At 41.1% G+C, this 24,886-nt stretch overlaps 1 protein-coding gene across 2 annotated transcripts in view; it reads right to left on the minus strand.

The window, feature by feature from the left end:
• Window positions 1-341: 341 nt before the first annotated feature.
• Window positions 342-24,886, minus strand: part of LOC117416645 (claudin-18-like) — a 29,778-nt gene continuing 5,233 nt past the window's right edge. Inside the window, exons 2-5 of one of the 2 annotated variants that reach the window (XM_059034676.1) lie at window positions 9,345-9,505; window positions 4,290-4,392; window positions 2,445-2,555; window positions 342-1,241 (exon numbers count right to left, since the gene is read on the minus strand). In XM_059034676.1, coding sequence (XP_058890659.1) covers window positions 1,085-1,241; window positions 2,445-2,555; window positions 4,290-4,392; window positions 9,345-9,505 — 532 coding nt within the window. In that variant the 3' untranslated portion in view covers window positions 342-1,084. Of the gene's footprint in view, window positions 1,242-2,444; window positions 2,556-4,289; window positions 4,393-9,344; window positions 9,510-24,886 lie in introns of both variants that reach the window. The other variant, XM_059034677.1, reaches the window with a different exon arrangement.

Raw genomic sequence — 24,886 nt, forward strand, 5'->3', positions numbered from 1 at the left:
AATGACTAGGACCATTTACAGCAGCTTAGGCCCTAGTTTACCTAAACCTACATTTTACTAAAGTTTACTTAAACCTACATTTCTAGAAACTTTTTATTATAAAACAAAATGGAGTTTCTATTAATCTGATTATGTGTTGGATGTATAAAACAATCATGACTTTGTTATTAACTAAAAACAGAAACAAATATTTTCTAGCCTGTAAAAATGTATAGAATGATTGTATTCATAAATATCAAACTGTTTAATCAAAACAGACTTTTCATGTAACTCATGAGGCCTGGTATTTCACAGGTCATACACAAGCCTGTGGTGTTATTTAGGGTGAAGGGGGGGTGAAGGGGGGGTAGGGGGGTAGGGGGGATTTGAACTTGATAAAAACCACAGTATGGGTCAAAAAACTGTGATCAGTCTATTTAAAGTTTATACAGTAACTATAAAAAACAAGAAATAACAATAAGTAAAAGAATAAAATGCAAGCGCAGCACTGTAAATCAGAACTGGGGATAGGGAATATATTCACATGTTCCACTTTCCTTTAAGGTTAAATTCTACTGGGATTTTGTCATTTAAAGCTGCGTTAAAACAATAAGTAGACAACTTCAGCTAATGCCTTTAACAGTGCTATGATGTAATTTTTAAGTTATAGATTTTTAATTTTAAAAAAATGAAAGGAGCCTGCTAATTATGCACCTGGACTCTGTGCATTCAATACATAATGTGGTACTATAAATCTGCTGGTTCTACTCAAAGGTAATTTATTACACCATAAAGGGGAGTAGAAAATTAGAGCCACTGGGGCAATCCTTAATCAAAGCATAATGTTTGCAAACAGGCTCACAAATATTCAACAAATACATTTAATAATAAGGATTACCAATGTCCTGAGAATTCACTTTAATATGCATTTTACTATAATTTATGACCTGGACGTAATCCTATGATGTTTGTCAAATTCCTAATCTGTTATAACCTGGCTAAACTGGTTGTCAATGAAAGCTGCATAGACCCATCTTTGATCCCCTGTTCTATGACAGTTTGCGGTTTGTATTTCAGTGATAGCCTCCCTAGTTGCAGACCGGTGTTACACGTAGTCAAATCTAGAAGGCTGTGTTTGCCTGCCATCGTCGCTGCGAGTTGTGCTTTTCTTGTAGTCATCATCAAATCCCCGCCTGGACCTCTCATCTCCAGACTTGTAGATGGTGTTGGGTCTAGACGCTTTGTAGGCTACTGCGTTGTAGCTAAAAACACAGAAAAAGCAGGCTACATGATACGCTACATGATACGCAGTTCATCAACTCATCCACTTAAAATGTCTGCAGGAGTATCTACACACAAACTGAGTGCTTGTACCCTGATAAAAGTTTACTATAGTCATTTTGCAATGTTCCCATGCTTTTCCTACGAATATACTATGGATTTACAATAGTTTACCATGTTTTGCCATGTTTTTAATATGCTTTACAATACTTGCTATGCTTTACCATACTTTCAATGTAGATACAATTTTAAGCAAATCATTTTATGTGTGTTATGACATACAACAATAAGAAACTAAGGAGTGTAAGGAGAATACAATTTTCAAATTAGAAATAAACAATTGCAGTGCTTAAGAGAACTTGAGTTACATAAGCACCCTAATGGCATGGGGTTTGTCAAATTGACCCCTTCATTATTTGGTTCTAGATTTTAAAAGTTCCTCTTTTGCAAAAATTAGAACAATTATTAGAGTTAACCCAGAGTATATATGAACTGATCACTCTGTCCTCAGGAGGCTCCTGAAGCGTTGTCCTTTTAAGCAAAATAATTGTACAATATGTTCCTGGAATATATTCTGATTAAATATTTCCTATAACCCAGTCATCTGAATGGTTTATATAACTGTTTCCCTTTCTCTAAACATAATGTAAGATGTTAGCAAATTAAACCCTAGTTTAACTTTTTGTGCGACAAGCAATTCAAATTAAAAAGTAAAATAATGATTTTACCACTTTAAAAACATTAACCAAAAATACCACATTCCCAACCCAGACTCCGTTCTACATATTACCCTAGTAAATCCATGACTTTTGTAAAGTAACATTGAATACCATTTAGTTTGTTGCTGGAACAGTAGCAAAAGGTGTTACATAATTAAAACAGTGAATTAGTGAGTAAAATATAGTGCTTGTATAATTTAATGTCAATATGGCCTAACCACGAATGAACCCAACTGGTGATTTATCGTATTGTGAAATATCAAGGAAGAACTGTATATAGGAAACTATTTATTGCACTACTAATGTGTCACAAAACTTCTATGTAATTTCAGTGGTAATCCCTTTGAGTTAGTAGCAAGTTTTTACTGCATGTGGAACTCAAAAGAGAGGTTTGGAATACTACTTGTATCCTTTGAGGGCTGTTATTCAGGGCAATAAGTTACGGTGGTTGCCATAGAAACTTACTGAGTCTTCTCAGGTGCCATTCCTTTGCAGGCCACACACATCATGATCCCACCCACTACCAGCACTGCTCCTCCCACCCAGCCCATGAAGAGGGCGGAGCCAAAGGTGTACCTGAAATACACAGAAAAGCATCTTTCAGCAAAGCAAGAATACACATTACAAAATAAGTTCTAACAAGTCATCAACTCCTATATGAACAGGTTATTTTGTTGAAACTGTGGCAACCACATCATTTTACTGTGTGTTTGTAAATCGTTTTCAGGAGTGTGCCATTTCTGAAAAAAACTTGTTGTCCAAGGGACAAAATGCTCTAAAAATCTACTTGTCCTTCTTAAAAATCCTTGCCACCGCCCGTCGCACAAAACACACACACAAAAGTAGTAACTTGTCGGATTTTGGTTTTATTTAACAGTGAACACAATCAACCAATTAGTGATTAATTACATTGTAGCTTGACGGGTTCACTAAATTCTTCAAGATACACAAAATGTTCCCTGTGACACTACCTCACCTCAACAAATGTATAGCATAATGTAAGAAAATGTTTCTTTCAGTGCAGTTTGGAACACATTTGCTAGTATATATTGTAACTTTAATTAACTGTCAGGTTCATCTACTAATAAGGCAGTATAACTTATTTGCTCATTTACAAAAAAATGTAAATAATACCTTAAGTTTAAAAGATTAGCCTGTGTTTTGACAGAGACCCTTCCACTCAGGCAGCCATTTCTGGGTTTCTTTGTAACCAACAGAAGATCAACTTCTTCCACAGCTAGCCAATCAGAAGTAATAGGGGTGGGATGTAAACACTTTTTAAAATGTTTGTGTATGTGATTGACTTCCTGTGACAGGCTAGCTGCAGGGATGACTTCAGGCCAGAGAGAATCACACAGACAGACAGTTGTTGCAGTGAATCTGAGACGCTGCGGCGCTCAGCGTTTTATTAACACACAGAAAATAAAAAGGTTGAACAAAACAGAAGACAGGACACGGCACTTGAGGCCAAATAAAACAGACAAACAAAACGGACTAACACTTAACAAACGGTGGACGGACAGACACACAAACACGGTGAGTAAAAATAAACAAACAAGCATTGTGCTGGTCCTACCAGCACGCAATAGCAATTGTTATTAATATTTAACTTTATTTCCCCTCCTCTCTCTCCCGTTCACTACTCACCAAACACCCAACCCCGATTGACTGAAATGTGCATCTATATATACAATTGTGCTGGGATTCAATTACCAATTAATTATTCACTTGAATCCCAGCACATGAACTAAATCTGTGCAACCCCGTGCTTACATATTATTAACTACTTTAAATGCATGTGAAGTGAAGTGCAATCCCTGTGCCTAAATACAATTATATATTTTAACTACTCATGTTCATTACCCACATTATATCCCGTGTACCAACTACAATACACCAACATAAACACACGCAACATTTAACATATAACACACAAATGCACACAGGGGTGGGGCACATTGCCACACTTCCCCAATTCAGTTTTCAGAAATTTGCGTGGCTTTCTACAAATATGCCTGGAGTGTCTTTCTAACAACAGAACGAACATAGGGAAAATAAATCAAAACTACTTGTCTGACAGGCAAAGTTTCACAGCAAAACTTGTCCATACCACAAATCTTGTTGTCTCAGGCATTGGGCAATACAAATTGCACACCCCTGCGTTTTAACAAGGAAATTGATAGAACAATGTAAAAGTGTAATTTTTATGGTGACGCAGTTCTTTTTTCATGGCAGTCGAAAGATTAATTTGGGATATGCAATTTCTTTTGTGCAGCCCTGGAATTTGTGTTGTGTTACACTTTCACTTACCTTGGCTGGAGAGACCCTTGCATGGTAGCAGTTGTAGTCGTGAACATGAAGTTGGTCACAATCAGGTTTGCGAAGACGGACACGCCAGCAATGCCACAAACACCTGTGTTTAAAAAGAAGTGATAGGTGGTACATCTGGTAGTATGTTCCATAACATTAAAAAAGAGTTGAACAGGTTTTATTCTAACATTTAGTAGTTCAGGACAAACCCCACAATGCTATTGATTAGGTAGAAACAAAGTATTTTATTGATGCAGTATGTGAGGAATGAAACAAAACTAATTTGGTTTTTCACCTATCTTGATTGAAGAGCTCGTGTCTGGCCGTCGGTGGAGGAAGTTGATCCCCAATAGCTTTGAGAATAAAAGTAATTGAAGAGGGTGAGAGGGGGTGGGATGTGGGCTTGCAAAAACAAAACAAAAGCAAAGTGCGGAGTGAGTACACAGGGTATTTATAATAGTGATGAATAATCAGTAGGGAATGAACAGGTGATAAATGAATGACGTAGTGAATGAGGGTTTGTCCACAACAAACCCCACAATGCTATTGATTAGGTAAAAACAAAGTATTTTATTAATGCAGTATGCGAGGAATGAAACAAAACGAACTTGACATTTCACCTATTGTTACTGCAACGGTGAAGAGAGGGAATGAAGGAATGAGAGGAGGCTGTAATCTCAGAGCATCTTAAAAACCAGAAAAGTAGAAAAAGAGCTTCAAGAGTTTTATTGAGTGAAGCAGAGAGGTACCCAACTCTGAGAATGAAGATACACTGAAAAGAATATCTGACGTGATAGGCAAATGAAAGAGGGAGGAAGACGCTTCGGAGGAGTAAGGAGAGTTGAGAGTTAGCGAGAATAGGGCTGGGAGAACTGAATATGAGTTTATGAAAAAATGGAATGGCTGAAGCACCTACTTTTTGATGGAAGACACTTTTTGGTGACTGTTTCGAAGGAACACGAAGAATGAGGTGATAACTGAGGTGGAGTAAGAGGGAAACGGAGCACTGAAGGTAGCGTGGATGTTTTTAAAACAGGTCCAGATAGACCAGTAAGTTTTAAGGGTGCGTGGCGAAATACCGTGAAGCAAAGTTTCCTGGGCTTGAAGGATGAGGGGATATATTGGGTGATTTACAGAAAATTTAGTTCTGAATATGGAGGGGTCAAAGTGGGGAGAGGTTCGGTTTCTGGAGCTAAGAATCTGAATCTCTGAAAATCAAAACGATCCTTTCCGGTTCGATGTCGGACATCAAAAAGACATAAAACACAGGTCTCTAGTCATTTTATCTCCGGAAAAACTCGAGAAAACCATTCAATGGCCGAGTGAGACCGATAGTCTGCCGAGAGAAGCCGAAAATAAAATACACATAGCCCTGGTACCACAGAGATAACACGGCCTTTAACAAACAAGATAGCTGCTTCCACATCCAGCGCTCAAAGAATATCACCGACATTTGCAGAGCTTTTGAGATGTTATAGTAATAAAATAATGACTTGGATCGCATTATTAAGAACATAAGAACATAAGAAAGTTTACAAATGAGAGGAGGCCATTCAGCCCATCTTGCTCGTTTGGTGATAAAACGAGTGATCAGGAGATGATTTATGAAGAGGTATGTGAAAAATACAGCGAACAAGGGGTGGGGCAGGACTGGAGATGCAGTACTGAGTGTCCTGTTGATATGCAGTGCCTTTTAAACCTGTTTTACTGTGAAAAAAAATACTTTTAAAAAAGCTGAATAAATGGACCACTAAGGGTTAATAAAAATTGGTTACAGACTGCAAACCAGGTAATTCTCCTGAGAATTTTCATAATTTGTGGAGAAGATGAACAACGCTTATTAATAATGTGAACTGTGGCAGAGTTATCTGAATGAAAAACAGCTATGGCAATCTGATATATTTCAAAAAGAGAAAATTGGCTGATCAGAAGGGGGCATAGAATTAAACTCCTGGGGCCAAGGAGCTGTAAACCATCTTCCTCTGAAATAACCTCTGAACCCGTAAGATGGGGAGGCGTCTGTGAAAAGCTGCAAATCTTCAGGGAAAAGTTTGCAGAAGCAGCAAGCTGCAGCAATTAGGAAATTAAAGAATGACCCTGTGGAATGATTCTCATTGTGTAGTTTAGATGCTCGAGGAGAGACAATAGCTCACATTTTGAGCATGGGGCTTGTGATAAAAGTGATGAAATGACCGATATGATTTTTTTCCTTGGGAAGTGAGGCTTTGAAAGAGTTGGAGTCAAGATTAATTCCGAGAAATTTCAATGGAAGTGGAGGTGCAGAATGTTTTCTCTTCAGCTAAGGGAATTCCTAATTTAGGAAAGATGTTTTTTAGAATGGATAGGTTTTGAGCGGATGGAGCATGGGGAAAGTCGATTAAGAGAAAATCGTCAAGAAGGTGGAGCAGAAATGGGATGTGGTAGTTATTAAGGAGACTGCTTTTGCAACTGAAGGTAAGGCAAACAGAAAAATAGAATTTATCACATCACCTAATGCCAAAAAGGTGCCATAATGAGGGGTCTATAGGCATGATTTTGAAAGTGTTTGAGATGTCTGCTTTTGCCAGCAATGCATTTTGACCTGCTATTTTTATTAGATAAATGGCATGATCTATTGTTGTGTACTGAATAGAAAAGTCTGCATGGGGGATTAAACTGTTAATGCTGGGGATGGAAGAGTTATGAGGTGCAGATATGTCTATGATGAGACACTTCTTTCCGGAATACTTCCTAGCTATAGGATTAATGTGTTAAGAAGAAAAGGGGTGGAGGGAGCTAAGGGACCAAATCATTAATTTGTTATCAATTTCCTTTTGCAGGAGGGAATCGATAGACAGAGGATCAGAAATAGCAGACAGGATGTTTTTGCAAATAGTGCTAGATGAAGGGAGGACTATGAGGCTGGTTGAAAATCCATTAGATAGACCATGCAAAAGGTAGTAGCCGAACTGGGGGGTCGGGGTGATTAGTGAGTTCTGAAGCGAGCGCTTGGATGTTGATGGGGGTGGATAGAAACTTTAACAGTCATTTTGGCACATATTCTTTTGGTTTTAGATGAGAGGCTTGGGTCCTTGGGGGCAGATGTGTAGGAAATAGCAGGAGGAGAAAGAGCATATGCCCTGGTTAAAATTGTTGCAAACCTGGCGACCCACTGAAAAATTAATGGGACGGTTGCGGATGTCCATTGAGCGAGAAGGAGCGAATAAGACAGGAGTATTAGAGGTAGTTCTAGCAGGGAGACGGGCAGAAGCAGGAGATGGTAAAATGTGAGGTAGAGTTACAAATAGAACATGTGAGAAGACCTAAACCGGTAAAGAAGCGAGAAAATAAATCTTGATCTATGGCTCCTCAGTAAATGCGCTGATTCCATTGCTGGAGACGTGCTGTGGCTTTTGCTGAAAATGCTTTGTGGTAGTCATAGAAAGTAGAGCCTCCAAAACGGACAGAAAGATCGAGAATGATAGAAATGTAGTCATCTAATTCACGGCGGCGATCAGGATATATCTTGCAAATTATATCTCTATACTGATTGAAAATCCAGAAGAAGCTGTGAAGAGAATGAGTGTGAGAAAACAAAGACTGGAGAGCTGAAGAGGGCTGTATAAGAGAGGGTGGAAAGACAGAAACGGTAGCTGCCGGGGCTTGTTGGGAGCTCAGAGAGAACATAGGATTGGGAAAAGAAGTCATTGGGGCTGGTTGGTCATTCGTGGAGGACATGAGATTAGGGAAAGGGGCTGAGGTGGCTAGATGAACACCCTTGAAGGAAGTAGCATTGGGAAGAGGGACTGTGGGGGCTAATTGAACACCCACAGGGGGATGTAAAGGAGGGAAATGTAATGTGTGGGCTTGATGAACGCCCATGGAGGACAGGGAGTGAGGAAAAGATTAATTAGTGTGGGATGAGGCTCGGGAGCGATTTGCTGAGAAGGGGATCTAGGAGCCGGTGTGGAGGCAGCTCTGAAAGGAGCAGGAGGGATCCGTTAACGGACGTGTACGTGCCCGCCACGGCTTGGGGAGGAGAGAGAATAGGGAGCAGAGGCAGGGAAGCTGGGCCATGACGTGGCGTCATTGTGAAAGCGACTGGAACTTGTTTTCAGGGAGGTTATGTAAAGCTATAAGAGTTGATCTTTGCAAGCTGAAAGGGACATTTTTATTTCGAAGCTGCTGTTGGAGTTTTGGGCTGTCCAGGACTTAATATCGGATGCTGGGGGATGGGTGATGATTCGGGAGCTTCGGCGGACTGTGAACCGCTTACTTGTCGAGCAGGAAATCGGCGAAGAGGAACGAGACGGGTTCTCCGCCAAGATAGCTGAAAAAGCCGGATTGGGGATAACGGCAGAACGAATCTGCTGCCGAGAGGTTCCCGGGGCAGGCCGTATCGGGTTTGGGGAGTTTCCGAATCAGAGTCAGCAGGAAACAGGTCTTCATCGGTGTAATCGAGGATAGCTTCCATTGCGAAAATGAAACAAAAGCAAAGTGTGCAGTGAGTACACAGGGTATTTATAATAGTGATGAATAATCAGTAGGGAATGAATAGGTGATAATTGAATGACATAACAAATGACGGTTTGTCCATCCCGCCAAACCAGGGTATTTAATCAGGGTATTTGTGCACGAGTATGAGTGTTCAAAAGTTCTCTTAAATTAAACAATGATCCAATAAGTGTGGGTTCTTCACTTTATCACCCACAAAAACATAGTTGTGCATGGGCTCTGCAGAAGCTTAATGAAAAATAATTGTGTGTTGTTGTTTGACTGTATAAATCCTGGTGTTCAATAAGTGGTGTGGAGGTGGGACAAGCATGATTATGGAGTTTAGTCTCTCGTCTTGACAATTACAATGTACATTTGGTATGATTAAGATTGATGTGCACCCCAATATGTGTGCATGATGAGCTTCATATTGTTGCAAATCAGTTTTGTAATTACATGTGTTAAGCATCATTGAAATTGATTAAAAGTAATCCATTAATGCTGCCAAGACAAATTCATCTTCTTAAAGCAAGAACTATTGTATATAGTGGGATAAATGGGCAGCAGTTGATCAAGCTTTACCTCCCACAACGAACAAGATCCCAGATGTTAGGGTCATGTTAGCCTTCATTGCGTCCTCCATGTTGCCCATTCGGATACACTTGAGTGCAAATATGGAAATCAGTGCGCCAATAACCCCCAGCACGATCCCCACAATCATCAGGGCTCTCACTGCCTGGAAGCTACCTAAAGAGAGAAAAGATCCATCCCACAAACTTTAGTATCTTTCATTTACCATCTGTGGCAGTCACTTTTCAACACCAAGTAATATCCAGCAGCGGTTTTCAAACTGGACCACTCCTAGTAACTTCAGCGCATGTGTTTCCTATTTTAGGCTATTTGAAAATGTAGTAATTTCAACATAATGCAATTCTTTGATGCAGATTTTACAAGGTTTTTGTAGTGTTTGGCAACATTTATTATAGCTGTTATAGTAATTAAGTATTGCACTGCAAATGCCGCTATTTCCAGTAGAAATTTGCTGTAAAAGGTCAGTTTTGTTAATTTTAGTTACCGATACTTGTTACTTGTTCCTTAAACTGCTTTTGCCAATAAACCCATATCAATAAAACATCAACATTAACAATTACCCCACAAACAAAATAGTCAGAGGACTTGATTTAAATTGGCAAGGGAGAATGATTTTAAATGTATTTATTTCTGTTGCTACTCCTCCAACTTCTCCCCTTTTAAACACCCATATGGTACTTCAGTAGCTTCAAAATGTATTTTCTTACTGTTCTCTTACCATTGTACTGTGTGTGTGATCATTCTGCATTAAATCATTGGAATAAGAACGTCAGAATGTTTGCAAACATCATAACATGGGTTACAGACTGCAACATAATGTAATTCTCAAAACTACATGGCATCTTAAAAGTATAAATCAGGATTTGTTTTCCAAACTCAATGTAAGTTCTTTCGTGTTCTGTATGACTTATTCAGAAAGCAGATTTTGTTGACTTACATCCCCCTACGGTAGTTCAGTTATAGAGACTCTTGCTACCTCCACACTTAAAACAACACTCAGTGACCCAAACATATATATATGCCCATGCTACTATGTGCTGCAGTATAGGGTCATACATGGCCTATTACTTAAATCCAAGAAGCAAAACAGAATTAAACAAAATAATTACATCTCAAATTGTATCGTTATATTAATATAATATTACTGGAAAACAATACAGAACAGATTTTTACAATATGGTAAAACAACTTTCTTAAATATTGCTTGTAAAAGAAAATTGGAAAACCATACAGAGCAATATACTTTTAAAACAAGCTTTATCACAGTAAACTAAATACAATAACATTCTATACTATAAACTACCAATTTATTGCAGCAGCAAGTTCACAAATGACATACAGTATATAACTGGTGACAAATTGACCAGTAGTGATAACAACGTACCCAGTAGTCCTAGAACAGTAAAATATGGACGGCATTCAACGAGACAAGAAGTCTCACCCACACAACTGTACCAAGGTCCTTCATAGTTGTAAATTAAAGTTACAAGTTTATAATACCGGTCTTCAATTTTCCATTGGTCCATTGCTGTTGCTGCAATGACCCCGCCTAGCCCTAGTACTGACAGAATGATGCTCTCGCTGCTCTCGCTGCTGTTCACTAGACTCTGCTGAAAGACTCCAGTGTCTAGTATTAGCAGAGCTCTCCAACCCTCTTAGTTCCTTATCAGTGTTTTCAAAAGAGCCCGAAACTTATATGAAGCCTGTGTTTGCACAACATTTGACAACATCAACAGTGGAGTTTCAACCATTGGTTTTTCGTTTGGTAATTTTATTTATTTCCTGTTTGCAAGACGATGTGGGATAGGAGTCCAGTTTTGTTGGCAGTTTAAACATAATGAGTTTGTATTGTTACCGTATTTGTAAATGCGTTGTACCAGAGGTCTTTCAACACACTTCATGAAGCATATAGCAGTGTCTTTAAAGTTGATATACATATACATTTGTGTAAAAAATGAGCAGACATAATAGGGGGTCCCCATTAAGAAAATATATTTTATATTTTATTTGCAATTTCTATTATATGCTGTGGGAAAATGCTACATTTTGATTACAAATCCATGAAAAATCCTCACGAAGAGCAAAAAAATGATGTGTACACATGATAAGGTTTTATATATGAAACAAAAAGGCATATTTTGAGCATGTTCTTATTGTTTTCTTATTGCTATAATTAATTTGTTTCTTTGTTTTTGATATGTGAAAAACTTAAAAATAAACAACAGCAATTTGACTTTGTAAGATGTGTAGTCTTACAGGATGAGTTGTAAAAACTATAATGAATCCCCCTACATACCAGCAGCTCTAAGAGTTTGATCAAGGGGAAGGATTTGTTTTATATTATAAACCTGCTTGGAAAAATCCTACTTTCTGATTGGTTAGCTGCATTCTATCAGCCATCATTAATCCCACACAACCTTTCAATGCAGATGCATCACCAAAAACGTTGAATTTAAATTCATATGCCATTATTCTATAACGTTTAATATCTGTAAATTATCATTAATTAAAAAAAAAAAAATGACAGACCGATAATCAAATTTTGATGCTTTTAATTGAAAAACTTTTGACGAATGGTATGAAGATCAATTTCCTGAATCTGACGAAGTACTGGTACCAGTAATTAACTTTACTTTAAAAGAAAAACAGCACAATTGAATAAGAGAAACAGAACTAAATCAACTTAAACAAAACAAAAAAAACACAATAAAAACTTCCAAATGGGCTGCGAACATCATACAAAACTGGCTTCAAGAAAAAGGTAAACCTGTTACCTTTAATTTACTTTCTCAGGAATAACTGAACAGTCTCCTTAGGGAATTTTATGTTTCCATAAGGAATAAACATGTAGAGCAGTACAGTATTTCCAGCTTTATCAGTCTGTGAGCTGGTATTAGTCGCTTTTTGAATGATCCGCTGTACAACAGAAAAGTTAATTTAGTGAAAGATGCTGCATTTAACACAGCTAACAATGTATTTGTAGCAGTAATTAAAAACCTGAGACAAAGTGGAAATGACAAAGCAACACACTATCCCCCAATAACACCTGCAGACCTGGAGAAGCTAAACAAATCAGAAGCCCTCAACCCAAACACAGCTTGGGGATTAGTTAGAAACATATGGTTTATACAGAAATGTACTTAACATACATGCTATATTTACAATTAAACATATGTTAATATATAAAAATAAACATGTTTAAACACATTTTGTTTACATTACACTGGAACTATTTTTTGTGCATTGTGATATTTACTGTTATTTAGCATATTTTTTAATTTGCTGCGTTAATTTAAGAAGTAAATAAATAGTCATTTTAAATTTGATTTATAATAGCATTAAGGCACTCCAGGGGGTGTGTTAATGCCTTATAACGCACTAAGTGTGCGGTTATCTCATGTTAACCCACCTCCTGTCGTACCTTAATGCTTCATTCATGGTTTGTAATGGAACCCCCTAAATACCAAAAGCTCTGAGAGTTTGATCAAGGGATTTACAGACGTGCTCAAATTTGTTGGTACCCTTACAGCTCATTGAAATAATGCTTCATTCCTCCTGAAAAGTGATGAAATTAAAAGCTATTTTATCATGTATACTTGCATGCCTTTGGTATGTCATAGAATAAAGCAAAGAAGCTATGAAAAGAGATGAATTATTGCTGATTCTACAAAGATATTCTAAAATGGCCTGGACACATTTGTTGGTACCCCTTAGAAAAGATAATAAATAATTGGATTATAGTGATATTTCAAACTAATTAGTTTCTTTAATTAGTATCACACATGTCTCCAATCTTGTAATCAGTCATTCAGCCTATTTAAATGGAGAAAAGTAGTCACTGTGCTGTTTCGTATCATTGTGTGCACCACACTGAACATGGACCAGAGAAAGCAAAGGAGAGAGTTGTCTGAGGAGATCAGAAAGAAAATAATAGACAAACATGGTAAAGGTAAAGGCTACAAGACCATCTCCAAGCAGCTTGATGTTCCTGTGACAACAGTTGCAAATATTATTAAGAAGTTTAAGGTCCATGGAACTGTAGCCAACCTCCCTGGGCGCAGCCGCAAGAGGAAAATCGACCCCAGATTGAACAGAAGGATAGTGTGAATGGTAGAAAAAGAACCAAGGATAACTGCCAAAGAGATACAAGCTGAACTCCAAAGTGAAGGTACGTCAGTTTCTGATTGCACCATCCGTCGCTTTTTGAGCGAAAGTGGGCTCCATGGAAGAAGACCCAGGAGGACTCCACTTTTGAAAGAAAAACATAAAAAAGCCAGACTGGAATTTGCTAAAATGCATATTGACGAGCCACACGCCTTCTGGGAGAATGTCCTTTGGACAGATGAGTCAAAACTGGAGCTTTTTGGCAAGTCACATCAGCTCTATGTTCACAGACGAAAAAATGAAGCTTTCAAAGAAAAGAACACCATACCTACAGTGAAACATGGAGGAGGCTCGGTTATGTTTTGGGGCTGCTTTGCTGCGCCTGGCACAGGGTGCCTTGAATCTGTGCAGGGCACAATGAAATCTCAAGACTATCAAGGCATCCCGGAGCGAAACGTACTGCCCAGTGTCAGAAAGCTCTGTCTCAGTCGCAGGTCATGGGTCCTCCAACAGGATAATGACCCAAAACACACAGCTAAAAGCACCCAAGAATGGATAAGAACAAAACATTGGACTATTCTGAAGTGGCCTTCTATGAGTCCTGATCTGAATCCTATCGAACATCTATGGAAAGAGCTGAAACTTGCAGTCTAGAGAAGGCACCCATCAAACCTGAGACAGTTGGAGCAGTTTGCTCAGGAAGAGTGGGCCAAACTACCTGTTAACAGGTGCAGAAGTCTCATTGAGAGCTACAGAAAACGTTTGATTGCAGTGATTGCCGCTAAAGGTTGCGCAACAAAATATTAGGTTAAGGGTCCCATCATTTTTGTCCATGCCATTTTCATTTGTTTTATTATTTACAATATTATGTTGAATAAAAAATCAAATGCAAAGTCTGATTTCTATTAAATATGGAATAAACAATGGTGGATGCCAATTACTTTTGTCAGTTTCAAGTTATTTCAGAGAAAATTGTGCATTCTTCGATTTTTGTGGAGGGGTACCAACAAATTTGAGCACGATGATACCAATGGTACACAAAGTGTCCTAAAATTAGATTTAGACTTTTTTATTAATTTATTATGTTTCTTTTAATATTTATAAATTTAACACTATTGAGTGTTTAGTAGTTATATGGATGAGAAGAACAGGAAATCCAGTTTGTTTCATCGACTACTGGGGAGTAGATACCATCCCTAATTTAAACACACGATCCTTCTATGCACATTTTGAGAGGTTACTGGGAAGTTGTGCGAAGTTGAGTAGATTGACTTGGAGGGAAGTTCAGTTTGGGGTAAGTTTGCTAACTTTCACCTAAAAAAAAAAGTTCTACACGCGAGTTTCCGTTTGCTGCCAGCTGCGTGCTGATTTGGACTTCCATGTGTGTTTTATGCTGAAACACATTGAGTTACAGTTACTAAAGTTGCTATGATAATGTTAAATGCTCAGTATCTAAAATCTCATATGTCCCTGTCAGTATGAGAACTTATTTTCAACATTAGAGGCAGTTATGTATTGATTGCAATTCCATCTCCAGTTGGTTTAATGCAAGATGCATACTGTATTATAATGGTGAGGCTTATTTCTGTCAGGCTTGAGCGATTATCAGCTTTGCAAGAACATTAATGACGACCTGAGAGTATAAAAGAGTTTACATGCGTAGATAACGCGCATCCACTTCGCTGTGAAAGGACTTGAATACCCATCGTAGTGTACAGCTATCGAATCAAAATGTAACTGCATTGACGCTGAATTCTGTGTCACATCTGGACATTGCAGAAATACAGGCTGCAACATCAGGTTAATGATAGATACAGATGAGAACTTTAACATCAGTATTTAAATAATCCAGCTCAATATGCCTGACATTATGTCTCAGGGACTGAACATGGAAAGTAAACATCAAGGGGTATAGTTGTACTGTACTACATGTTTGTTAAAGTATTGTGATGAGCCGCGTGGCTCAATCACAGACTAAAGAACAGCTCCTTTAAATTCTAATTGGACTGACCATTGAGACCACTGGAGTTCCCTTGCATTTGGGAAACAGAAGGAGAGACAGTATAAGAGCAATGGTTAGATTGCTCTAAGGAGTCGAGAGAACTGTTTTCTTACTGTGAGGAGTCGCTGGACTGGGTTAGAAAGTGGTACATCATCAGTGGTACACCTTGCTCTTAATTGTATTAATACTTGTACTGTGATTCTTGAAATGTATTTTTGTTTATGACTGTAAGTCGCCCTGGATAAGGGCGTCTGCTAAGAAATAAATAAATAAATAATAATAATAATAATAATAATAATAATAATCAGAAAGTGGTAAGCATACCAAAAATATGACACGTGTAATGTCAGCAAGTGGTATTTTGTCAGATTTTGGTACACATGCAATCAATTGCGATCTGATGGGTGCTTCGCTAATGTGAAAAGGAGATACATTTCTCACTTTCTAATGAGTGTTTTGCAGCCGTGCATAAGTAGTACATACTTATTTAACCCTTTCAGGACCAAGCATTTTTCAGTGGGATGCTCCCCCAGGACCAAGCATTTTTTGGCTGTATTTGACTCTCTTCCTATAGAAAATCGCTAAAAATTTAATCAAACACAATATTTAATTTTTTTTATTATTATTATGTATTCTGCTTAGAGGTACATGGATAAAAATGTGTTATTCTATGACCCGAAGGACATTAAAATACTTCCTGATGTTTGGGCAAATTACAAGACATTGTTTAACCTGAGTGACTGTAATAAAATAATACATGTTTATTCGCAGGGTCTGTAACAGAGGAGATCTGTGCTGACTTTCTGGTGTATCCATGGTTCTGCAGGAAGAGGGCAGCAGTTTTGCAAGATCTGCCTGTCAGTCATGGTGATGACACGGAGAGGTGGGAAAGAGGGTGTGTTGGCTTTCCCTCTCTCCGAGTGGCTGAGAGGCAGGCCTTGGGGGATTGCTCGGCCCATAAGAACTGTGCTTGGTTGTGCATTCGGGTAGCCGTAATTGGAAAACACACAGAGACGCTGGCTGAGAAGGCCAGTGGTTGGAACGAGTGACCAAAACAGGCAAGCACGGCTGAGGAAAACAGCCAGAAAAAAAATAAACAATTTAATTAAAATCTCTGGTTACGTTCCCAAAGGGATGTGTGTAGTGATAGGGGAACCTTGGCCACCCCAGTGTATAGCGCATATCAGCATAGGACGGAGATCCCGAGCTGACCGGCTTAGCAACAGTGGGGGCACTGCGTAAGCAGCACCTTTATTTTGTAGTTTTATTACTGTATTTTATTTTCCCTTTTCATTTCGCCTTTTGTTTTCATTATTATTTTGAGCACCTGTGAGTGCGCCAGCTTTAACTGTTTTACCAGTATTGGTATTACTGTGGTCCTGTTTACTGTTGCCGGTATTCAGGCCACAGACAACAGCGCCCTCTGCGGGCTAACAGAAAATACAGAAAATAATAAAACTGGGCACCAGTGCAGTGTTCTCAATTAAACCTTCTGTCTCCCGTGTGTGTCAGTGAATTGCCCACCACCCTTCCACAAGGTCTTATAAGCAATAATGGACACTACTCTCGATTATTTTCTCAAAATAAATATTTCTAAATAAAATAGGTTATTCATTCCACTATTATCAGTAGCAAGGAAAATGTACCTGATAACTTTAGTTAATGAAATGTTTTCCTCCATGATTCACAAAAACTGTTGGCAAAAGTTGATAAATGTAATTCTCTGCGGGAGTTTAAATAGTTACATTTTCTTTGCACACAGTACAGTAGCTACATTTTATTTCTATTCTGAGATTAGTTTAAATCGTCTGATTTAACGTCCTCCTCCATAGGAAGCTATAGAGTTTGTAGTAAAAACACAAAACAAATCTTAAGTTCATTATACATATTTTTTTCAAACTTAAACTGGAAACAGACAACAATTTATTTAAAAAGAAAAAAAAACAATTCACGACGAACAAGACAAAATGAGAAGTCCACCGCAAAGTTGCAGAAGTAAAGAGATGTACAAGACCCAATGTATTGCATATGACAAATATTTGCATACTATTTTCTTAATGTTGAAAAAATATGATAAATTAAATTACAAAAAAATCGAAAACAGCATAAAGTATTGTGTTTTCAAAGTGCTGCGTACCACTTTTTATCCGGGTAACTGAAAATAACATTACACAGGGGCTGCCTGTGTGTGATTGTGAACTTTGACTTGGTGCTGTGTGTGAGAAGAAGCTTACTCTGAGGAGTGCTGGACTGGGTATCTGTGTAGTACGATGTGACGAAGAGCGAATGAATCCGAATCAACAATCTCCCTCTCGACCGGTGAGGGCTGTACAACAGGAACTGCGGGCTTCGTACTGAATGGTTGGGCAGTTCATTCCAGGGGCAGTCGGAAGCTGGCCATTTAGGAAGAGGGCAGCGTTACGGTACCTGGAGTCATCGCCCTAGAATGGTGAGCGAAGTTTCAGTCATGAATTGGAGGAGACGTGATTGAACTAGCTATCGGAGGGGGCGGGGCTTAGTGTACTTTAGGGGGACGTGACGCCGTAATCGGTTCCTTTGTTGTGATTAATGGGAGAAAACAAGGACGGGAAATGTGAATGAAACAGTGTTCCATTGATAAAAACGGTTGTGTTTGTCTTTGCCAGACGGCTGATACGAAGCCGGGAGCTGCAGCCAGAAGCCAGCCCGGACCTGAACGCACGACCTCGCGGTTGGTGGTCATCTTCTCTTTCAGGGAACCAGGGTTACGATAAGTAACCTAACGTTCCCTTTCAATTCAAAGACAACCACCAACAACATAAGGTATGGGATAATGTATACCAGAGCCGTCGCAAGGGAGAAGGAACAGCAGCATACGAGGGATGCATCAGAACTGTATAACCAAAGGTTAGCGGTGCAAGCATGCAACCTCAAGGACCCTTGTGCCTATTGAAGGCAAGGAAGCATCTACCACATTCAAGCAGTAAAACGTGGAGAATGTATGCGGCATAGCCCAGCTAGCCGCCGTACATATATCAGACAGTGAGGCCCCTCTGAAGAGGGCTCAAGATGTAGCCAACCCTCTAGTAGAATGAGCAGGTGGGAGTAAGCCAGCACTGGAATACAATTTCAATTTCCAGTCCTCCTCCAAAGCAAACAGAAGTAGATGGAAAGACTCCAGTTCCACAGATTGATTCATGTCGAATGCTGTAATCACCTTGGGGAGGAAAACAGGGTTTGTACACAGTGACACCCTGCTGCCATCGTCCCAAATACACATACAGGAGCAGTGCACAAATAGCACCTGCAACTCACTGACACGCTTAGTGGAGGTGATAGCCAAGAGGAAGGCTGTCTTCATAGACAGATGTTTCAACTCTATGGAGTGTATAGACTCAAAATGGGGCCTTCGTGAGAGCCTCCAGTACAACATCATGGCTCCACTTGGGGAGAACGGTCCTCCTAGGAGGACGTAACTGCCGATCGCTCTTAAGAAACCGGATCGCCAAGAAATGCGCATCCGGAGATACCGAATCTATGGGGGCATGGCATACAGAGATAGCCACTAAATACACCTTCAATGTGGAAGGTGACCTACCAGCATCAAGCAGTTCTTGCAGAAACTGCAAGATAACTGGCATTGGGAAAGAAACTGGGTCATGACTTGTAGTCAGACACCAATTTTGGAAATACTTCCACTTATAGGCGTACATCGACCTAGTGGAATGTGCCCTAGTGCTCTGCAGAGTACCCACAACCGTGTCTGATAGTCCTAGGGCTGGGCTGTCCAGTGATCCCGTTCAGGGGCCAGACCCATAATTGGAACCTGCCACATTCCAGAGTGTCTCTCACCTGACTGAGGAGATCCAGGCGATCTCCCAGGGCTTACCTTGTATGAGCTAGCATAGGGTTGAGAACCAGATTGTTCTGGGCCATCGAGAAGCCACTACGAGAACTGTTGCTTTCTCTAACCGGACCTTCTCCAAGAAGGCTGGGAGAAATGTTACTGGCCGGAACGTGTAAAGAAGCGTCCTGGGCCACTCTTGGGCTAGGGCATTGACGCCGAGTGGACCACAGAAGCGGTGGAGGGAATACCACAGGGGGCAATGTGTTGTCTCAGCCAAGGCGAAGAGATTGACCTACGCCTTCCCAAACCCTTCCCAAATGCCACTCTGACAGATGCGCACCCTCCCTCGACAGGAGGTCCACTGCCCAGTTTGCCACTCCAGAGAGCTCATAAATGCTTCCCTGAAAGGGGAAGTGGAGGTACTTTCTGTGTTCTGGACAAATGGGAACGTGAAAGTATGCGTCCCGTAAGTCCACGGTGGTGAACCAGTCACCCGGCCCGGTTGGAACCGCCTTTCCTTCAAGAAATTGTTGAGGAATCTTAGTTCTAAGATGGGGCGAAAGCCACCATCCTTCTTGGGTACTAGAAAATATCTCAAGTAGAACCCCTCTACGCAGGAGGTAGGGTCTACGAGACGAATGCTCGTTTACACAGCAAGGTGGCCACTTCCTCTTTGAGTACCGAGACCTGAAGAGGGTCCGACACGGATGTGTGCATGACTCCTTGGAAGGGGGAAGGTTCCAAACGGAACTGCAGCACGTAACCATTTTGCACGGTAGCGAGCATCCAGGTGTCTGAGGTGCATGCACGCCAATATTGCAGCTGTTGTGTGGTGAAAGGGTGGGTCTGAGGCCGCAAGCCTTCAGGGCCTCTGCTGGGGCTGCTGAGATTGGGGCGGAACACTCCGAGGTGGCTGCCTAGGGCGACAGCCCTGGAATTACCGTGGCCTGCGTTCCTCGTGCTCTATTGAGGGGCTCAGTTTCCCATCGCCACTGTGGCCTGTAGGCGATGCCTCAGGTCACGCAGCGGGGCCATTGGCACTGGGACCATCCTTGGGATGGTACGTGCCTGGTGGGCCTGCCAACGGTTCGACCTACCCCGCGCCGGAGCACGGGGAGGGAGCAAAGCCGCCACCTGCTGAGATGCTTCGCACTACCGAAGGGAGCGCTGTAAGATCTCCTCCACAGCTGGATCGAATGTATGCCCCTGGGGATACCGGTGCGTCCAGTACCGCCGCATTATCTGTGTCAGGTACCCTTGCTTGCGACAGCCATAGCTGTCTGCAAGCTACCACCAGGCTTGCCCGGCTCCGGCCTAGGGCTTGCCCTTGAAGACTGGAGATCTGGAGCAGCGTACTAGACAGGAGGTGGAGCTCGGTGGCCACAGGCTCTGGGATCGGGGCCCCCGTGAGCATGCCATCTAAATACGCGGTGAGAATACCTGCCGTGTTAGCCAGATGGGTCACCTGCGCTTCCGCTGCGTAAGCCCTCCTCAAATGTGTCACCGTAACTCTACATTGAGGGTTCGGGCACATATGGTCCTTAGAGAATCCATCCACCGGCGGGGCCTTAACCAAGGCCGCGATGGTGAAGTCAACCTTGGGGAATCCTGCCAAGCCCAGCTTCTTTCTGCCATCCAATGAAGAAAGTCGGATGGCTTGCTTCAAAATACTCAAAATACTGACACCGGTCGATCCCAAGAGGAGCATACTGTCACAGAGTGACCCTAAAACCCTTCCCTTGTACAAGGTGTGAGCACCTTTTTTGAGTGAAGGCCAAGAGATGCCTGACTCTTTGATAGAAACAGTTTAATATATTTGAAGTCTTCCCACTAATGATGGGAATGGGAATGTAGAGATGGGAGCCCAGCTAACAAGAAGTTTTTGCAGGTATCAAGTAAAGGCCCTGGTTGCCCACACCTCTGATGTAAAATGCTGGATGCACAGGCCTGTCGTCGTGTTCGCAGAACCAGTCCAAGCTGAGCCTGGTGCTGAGTTCGAATCCTGTTGGGAACGTGCTGAGTTATTAGACATCAATTGGATGACTTAAACTGCCCTGTATTGACTGAAATAATACGATATACTCAATAATTATAGTAATACTGTATATGTTCCTTTTAAAAAGACCTGTATACTCAGTAGAAAACAATGGATAGATGTTGTGTGCAGTCTATGAAAGCACCTGCTGGAAGGAGTTAAACTTGGCAGGCTCTTATCATAAGGCCATGTTAACGTATTCCAGTTGTATGAGAAAAAGTAGCTTCTTTCGTTACTTTACTTTCATTACTTCATGTCTCATATTAATCAACACCAAAAATTGTCCGAAGGCTAGGATGTATTAACACCTGCTTCAGCTGGATTTTGTATAAACAGAGAAAGGGGTCAGACTTAATTCAGTAAAATAATATTACCGTTTCTAGGAGCAACTGTTATACTGAAGTAAACGAATTAGAAATACATGTTATAAAATCATTTAAAGTTAAACTGTTATACAAATAACTATTATTGTTGAAATAACATATTACAGTTAAAAACGAAAGAAGTTCAGTACTAACTGACTGTCAGAATATTGTAATAATTGTACTGTGTTTTAAAGAATATAAAACCAGCATATATAATATTTTTTGCAGCAAATTGTGAACAGGTTACAATGATTTGAACTAAGAAAACATTAGTGCACATACACTTTTGGAAGCTGGTCAGATGGAAAGAAGCAGGCATCTGGGGGAACTAAACACGGAGGCTAGGTATTGCAATCGATCTAATAATCGTTTAATCGTTTAATCGGCCTGTATTTCGGTCTTTCGACGCAGGCCCCAACAACTTCGCCACACTTTTTGGTCCCTGGCCAGACCCATCCAGTCTCTGCCGATGTCTTGTCTGAGTGAGTCCCGCCATCGGGTTGTGAGGCCGCCGAGCGGTCTTTTAATGTCGAGAGGCAGCTATTCGGTCACGGGCCGCGTCCATCGCCCGTCCGACCTCCTGGCCACGTGTCCGGCCCAGCGCTTCTTGGCCTGGTCGGCCTGGTTGACAGCGTTCTTGACCTTGCTCGTCTTCCTCAGTAGCTCGTTGCTGACGTGGTCCGTCTTCTTGACGCCGACCATCCGCCGCTCGAGGGTGCGTTCGGTCACTGCCAGCTTCTGCCTGTCGGCCGCGGTCAGCGACCAGGTCTCGGCCCCGTAGAGCATGGCTGGCAGGACGGTGCTGTTAAACATGTGGGCGCGCAGGGTCGCGTCGGCCGTGTTGGTGACCACCTCTGCTATGGACGCATAGCTGACCCAGGCGGCCCTCCGTCGGCGGGCCAGTTTGCGGCTGTTCTTGTGCCCAGCAGTCAGCTCCTGGCCAAGGTAGACGTAGCTGTCGACCTGCTCGATCGCCTTCTGGCCGATGTGGATGTTGTTGTTGGCTGCCTGGAGGTTGCGCATCCACTTGGTCTTGGCCAGGTTCATCTTCAGGCCGACCGCTGCGCCGGCCTTGTTGAGCTGGTTGAGTCGCAGCTGTATGTCGGCCACTGACTCGCCGATTAGGACGATGTCGTCGGTGAAGTGCAGATGGCTGAGCCACTGGCCGTTGACGCTGATGCCCTTCTTGTCCCAGTCGAGTTGTCGAAAGACGTACTCCAGACACGCCGTGAACAGCTTGGGCGAGATGGGGTCACCCTGCTTGACGCCTCTGGCGACGGGGATGCGCAGTGGCCGGTCGAACAGGGTGATGTTAGTGGCGCAGCCGCTGTTCAGCTCCTGCAGAAGGGCCACGTACTCGTCGCCGATGCCGTGTTGTTGGAGGGCGAGCAGTACGGCGTTGGTCTCCACGCTGTCGAAGGCCTTCTCGTAGTCTACGAAGGCCAGAAATAATATGTTTTAAGTATTTTGATCTAATAAGGAACATAATGTTTAAACTAACAAGTGTTTTTGCTTGTTTAAGGCTCTACTGTAATACAAATAGACTGTAAAAGCAGGAGGGAGCATTTAATTCAATAAATTTAATAATTAGTTGTTTCTTTCTCCAACTAAACAAAAAATATATATTTTAGACATTATACAATATCCATTAAATTAAAGAATAGAAATGTTTAGTTTATATAAAGGTTTTACTGCAATAAAAAACAGGAATGTGTAAACTGTATTCAATAATTCAATAATTTTAGTACACAAAAAACCTACTGAAAAATAGCCTTGCCCTTATCTGCTTGCAAGCAGTGCGGTGCTAGATATGTAAGGTTCTTTTTGGCAGTCAAAGTGAGATTTACTTGTAGTCTGCAGTACCAAGCATTCCACAAATTAGGGGAGTTGTGTCCAGTATCAGGTTTTTTTTTTTTTTTTTTTTTTTTTAATTTAGTCGTTGCCAATTATTTTTATTATTATTATTATTATTACTGTCCTCCGAAGCGTGTGCCGTCAGCCGACCACTTTTTTTCACACTGCGGACTCACCATGCAGCCACCCAAGAGCTTCAGTGTCGGAGGACAACGCACCCCTTGGGCACCCTGGCTGACCTAGCTCTCCCTCCCCCCGGGCGGCGCTCGGCCAATTGAGCGCCGCCCCTTGGAAGCTCCCATCTTCGATCAGCAAAGGAATAGCCTGGACTCCAACTCGCAACGTCCAGACTATAGAGCGCATCCTGAACTCCACATGGAGTGCCTTTACTGGATGCGCCACTTGGGAGCCCCCAGTATCAGTTCTTATTTAATAAGTAGCGACTTTCTTTGGGAGAAAACTGACTTCATTCGGTGAATTCGGAGAATTGCTTACAAAGGTGTTTCATATTAATCAAAACAATAGTCTTGGCAAGAAAACAGTGTCTGAATCCTGCTTGAGCAGGCAACTTTTAGAAACAGAGAGAGGTCAGGCATAGTCTGAGAATGGCACAGTTAAATAAGGCTATTATACTTAACATGTTCATTATAGTTTAAAATTTAAATGAAAATAACTGAACTGACCACTGTATGCTTATTCAAAGGCAGTCTTTGTCCCATACTTTGTTAACACACATGTATATGAAGTTAAACTGGCCCACTGACAACACACTGAAAAGGTAACATAACATGCGGCTAAGAGGGACATATATTTTTGACCCAGCTTAATATAATCAAATAGAGCTGGTGTTACACATATTAAAAACATCTCTCACATATACACATATACTTGTATTATATTATAGCAAGGATTCTCTGAACTTTGGTCCACCTGACTTTTTAGAAAAAGGAGGGAGGTGGAAAAAGAGAGCGATGAAATTATGTTCCAATATTTTTGGGCAAGAAGTTATATCCAATCAGTTTTGAAAAGGGAGTTGACCAGATTCTTCTAGAATGTATAATTAACTTATAGATAAGAAATGTCAAGGCAAATGTCAAGAGTGATGATTAGATTTACTTAGGACTTCTGATGTATTCAATGGAGGGAAAATCCTATATAAGCCCAGAGCAAGACCCCATTCGATACCATTCAACTTGATCTTGCAAGCTGACATGGTCCATGCTCTGAGGGTCTCTGAAAAACTGATTGCTGTTTGGTCGAAACAAGTCTCTGCCTTTTGAAGACAGTTCTTATTTTTCAATATATCCTACAATACACTTCCATATACTGGAAGGTAAGCATATATTT

Source organism: Acipenser ruthenus, chromosome 12 (genome assembly GCF_902713425.1).
Source record: "Acipenser ruthenus chromosome 12, fAciRut3.2 maternal haplotype, whole genome shotgun sequence".
Taxonomy (NCBI): domain Eukaryota; kingdom Metazoa; phylum Chordata; class Actinopteri; order Acipenseriformes; family Acipenseridae; genus Acipenser; species Acipenser ruthenus.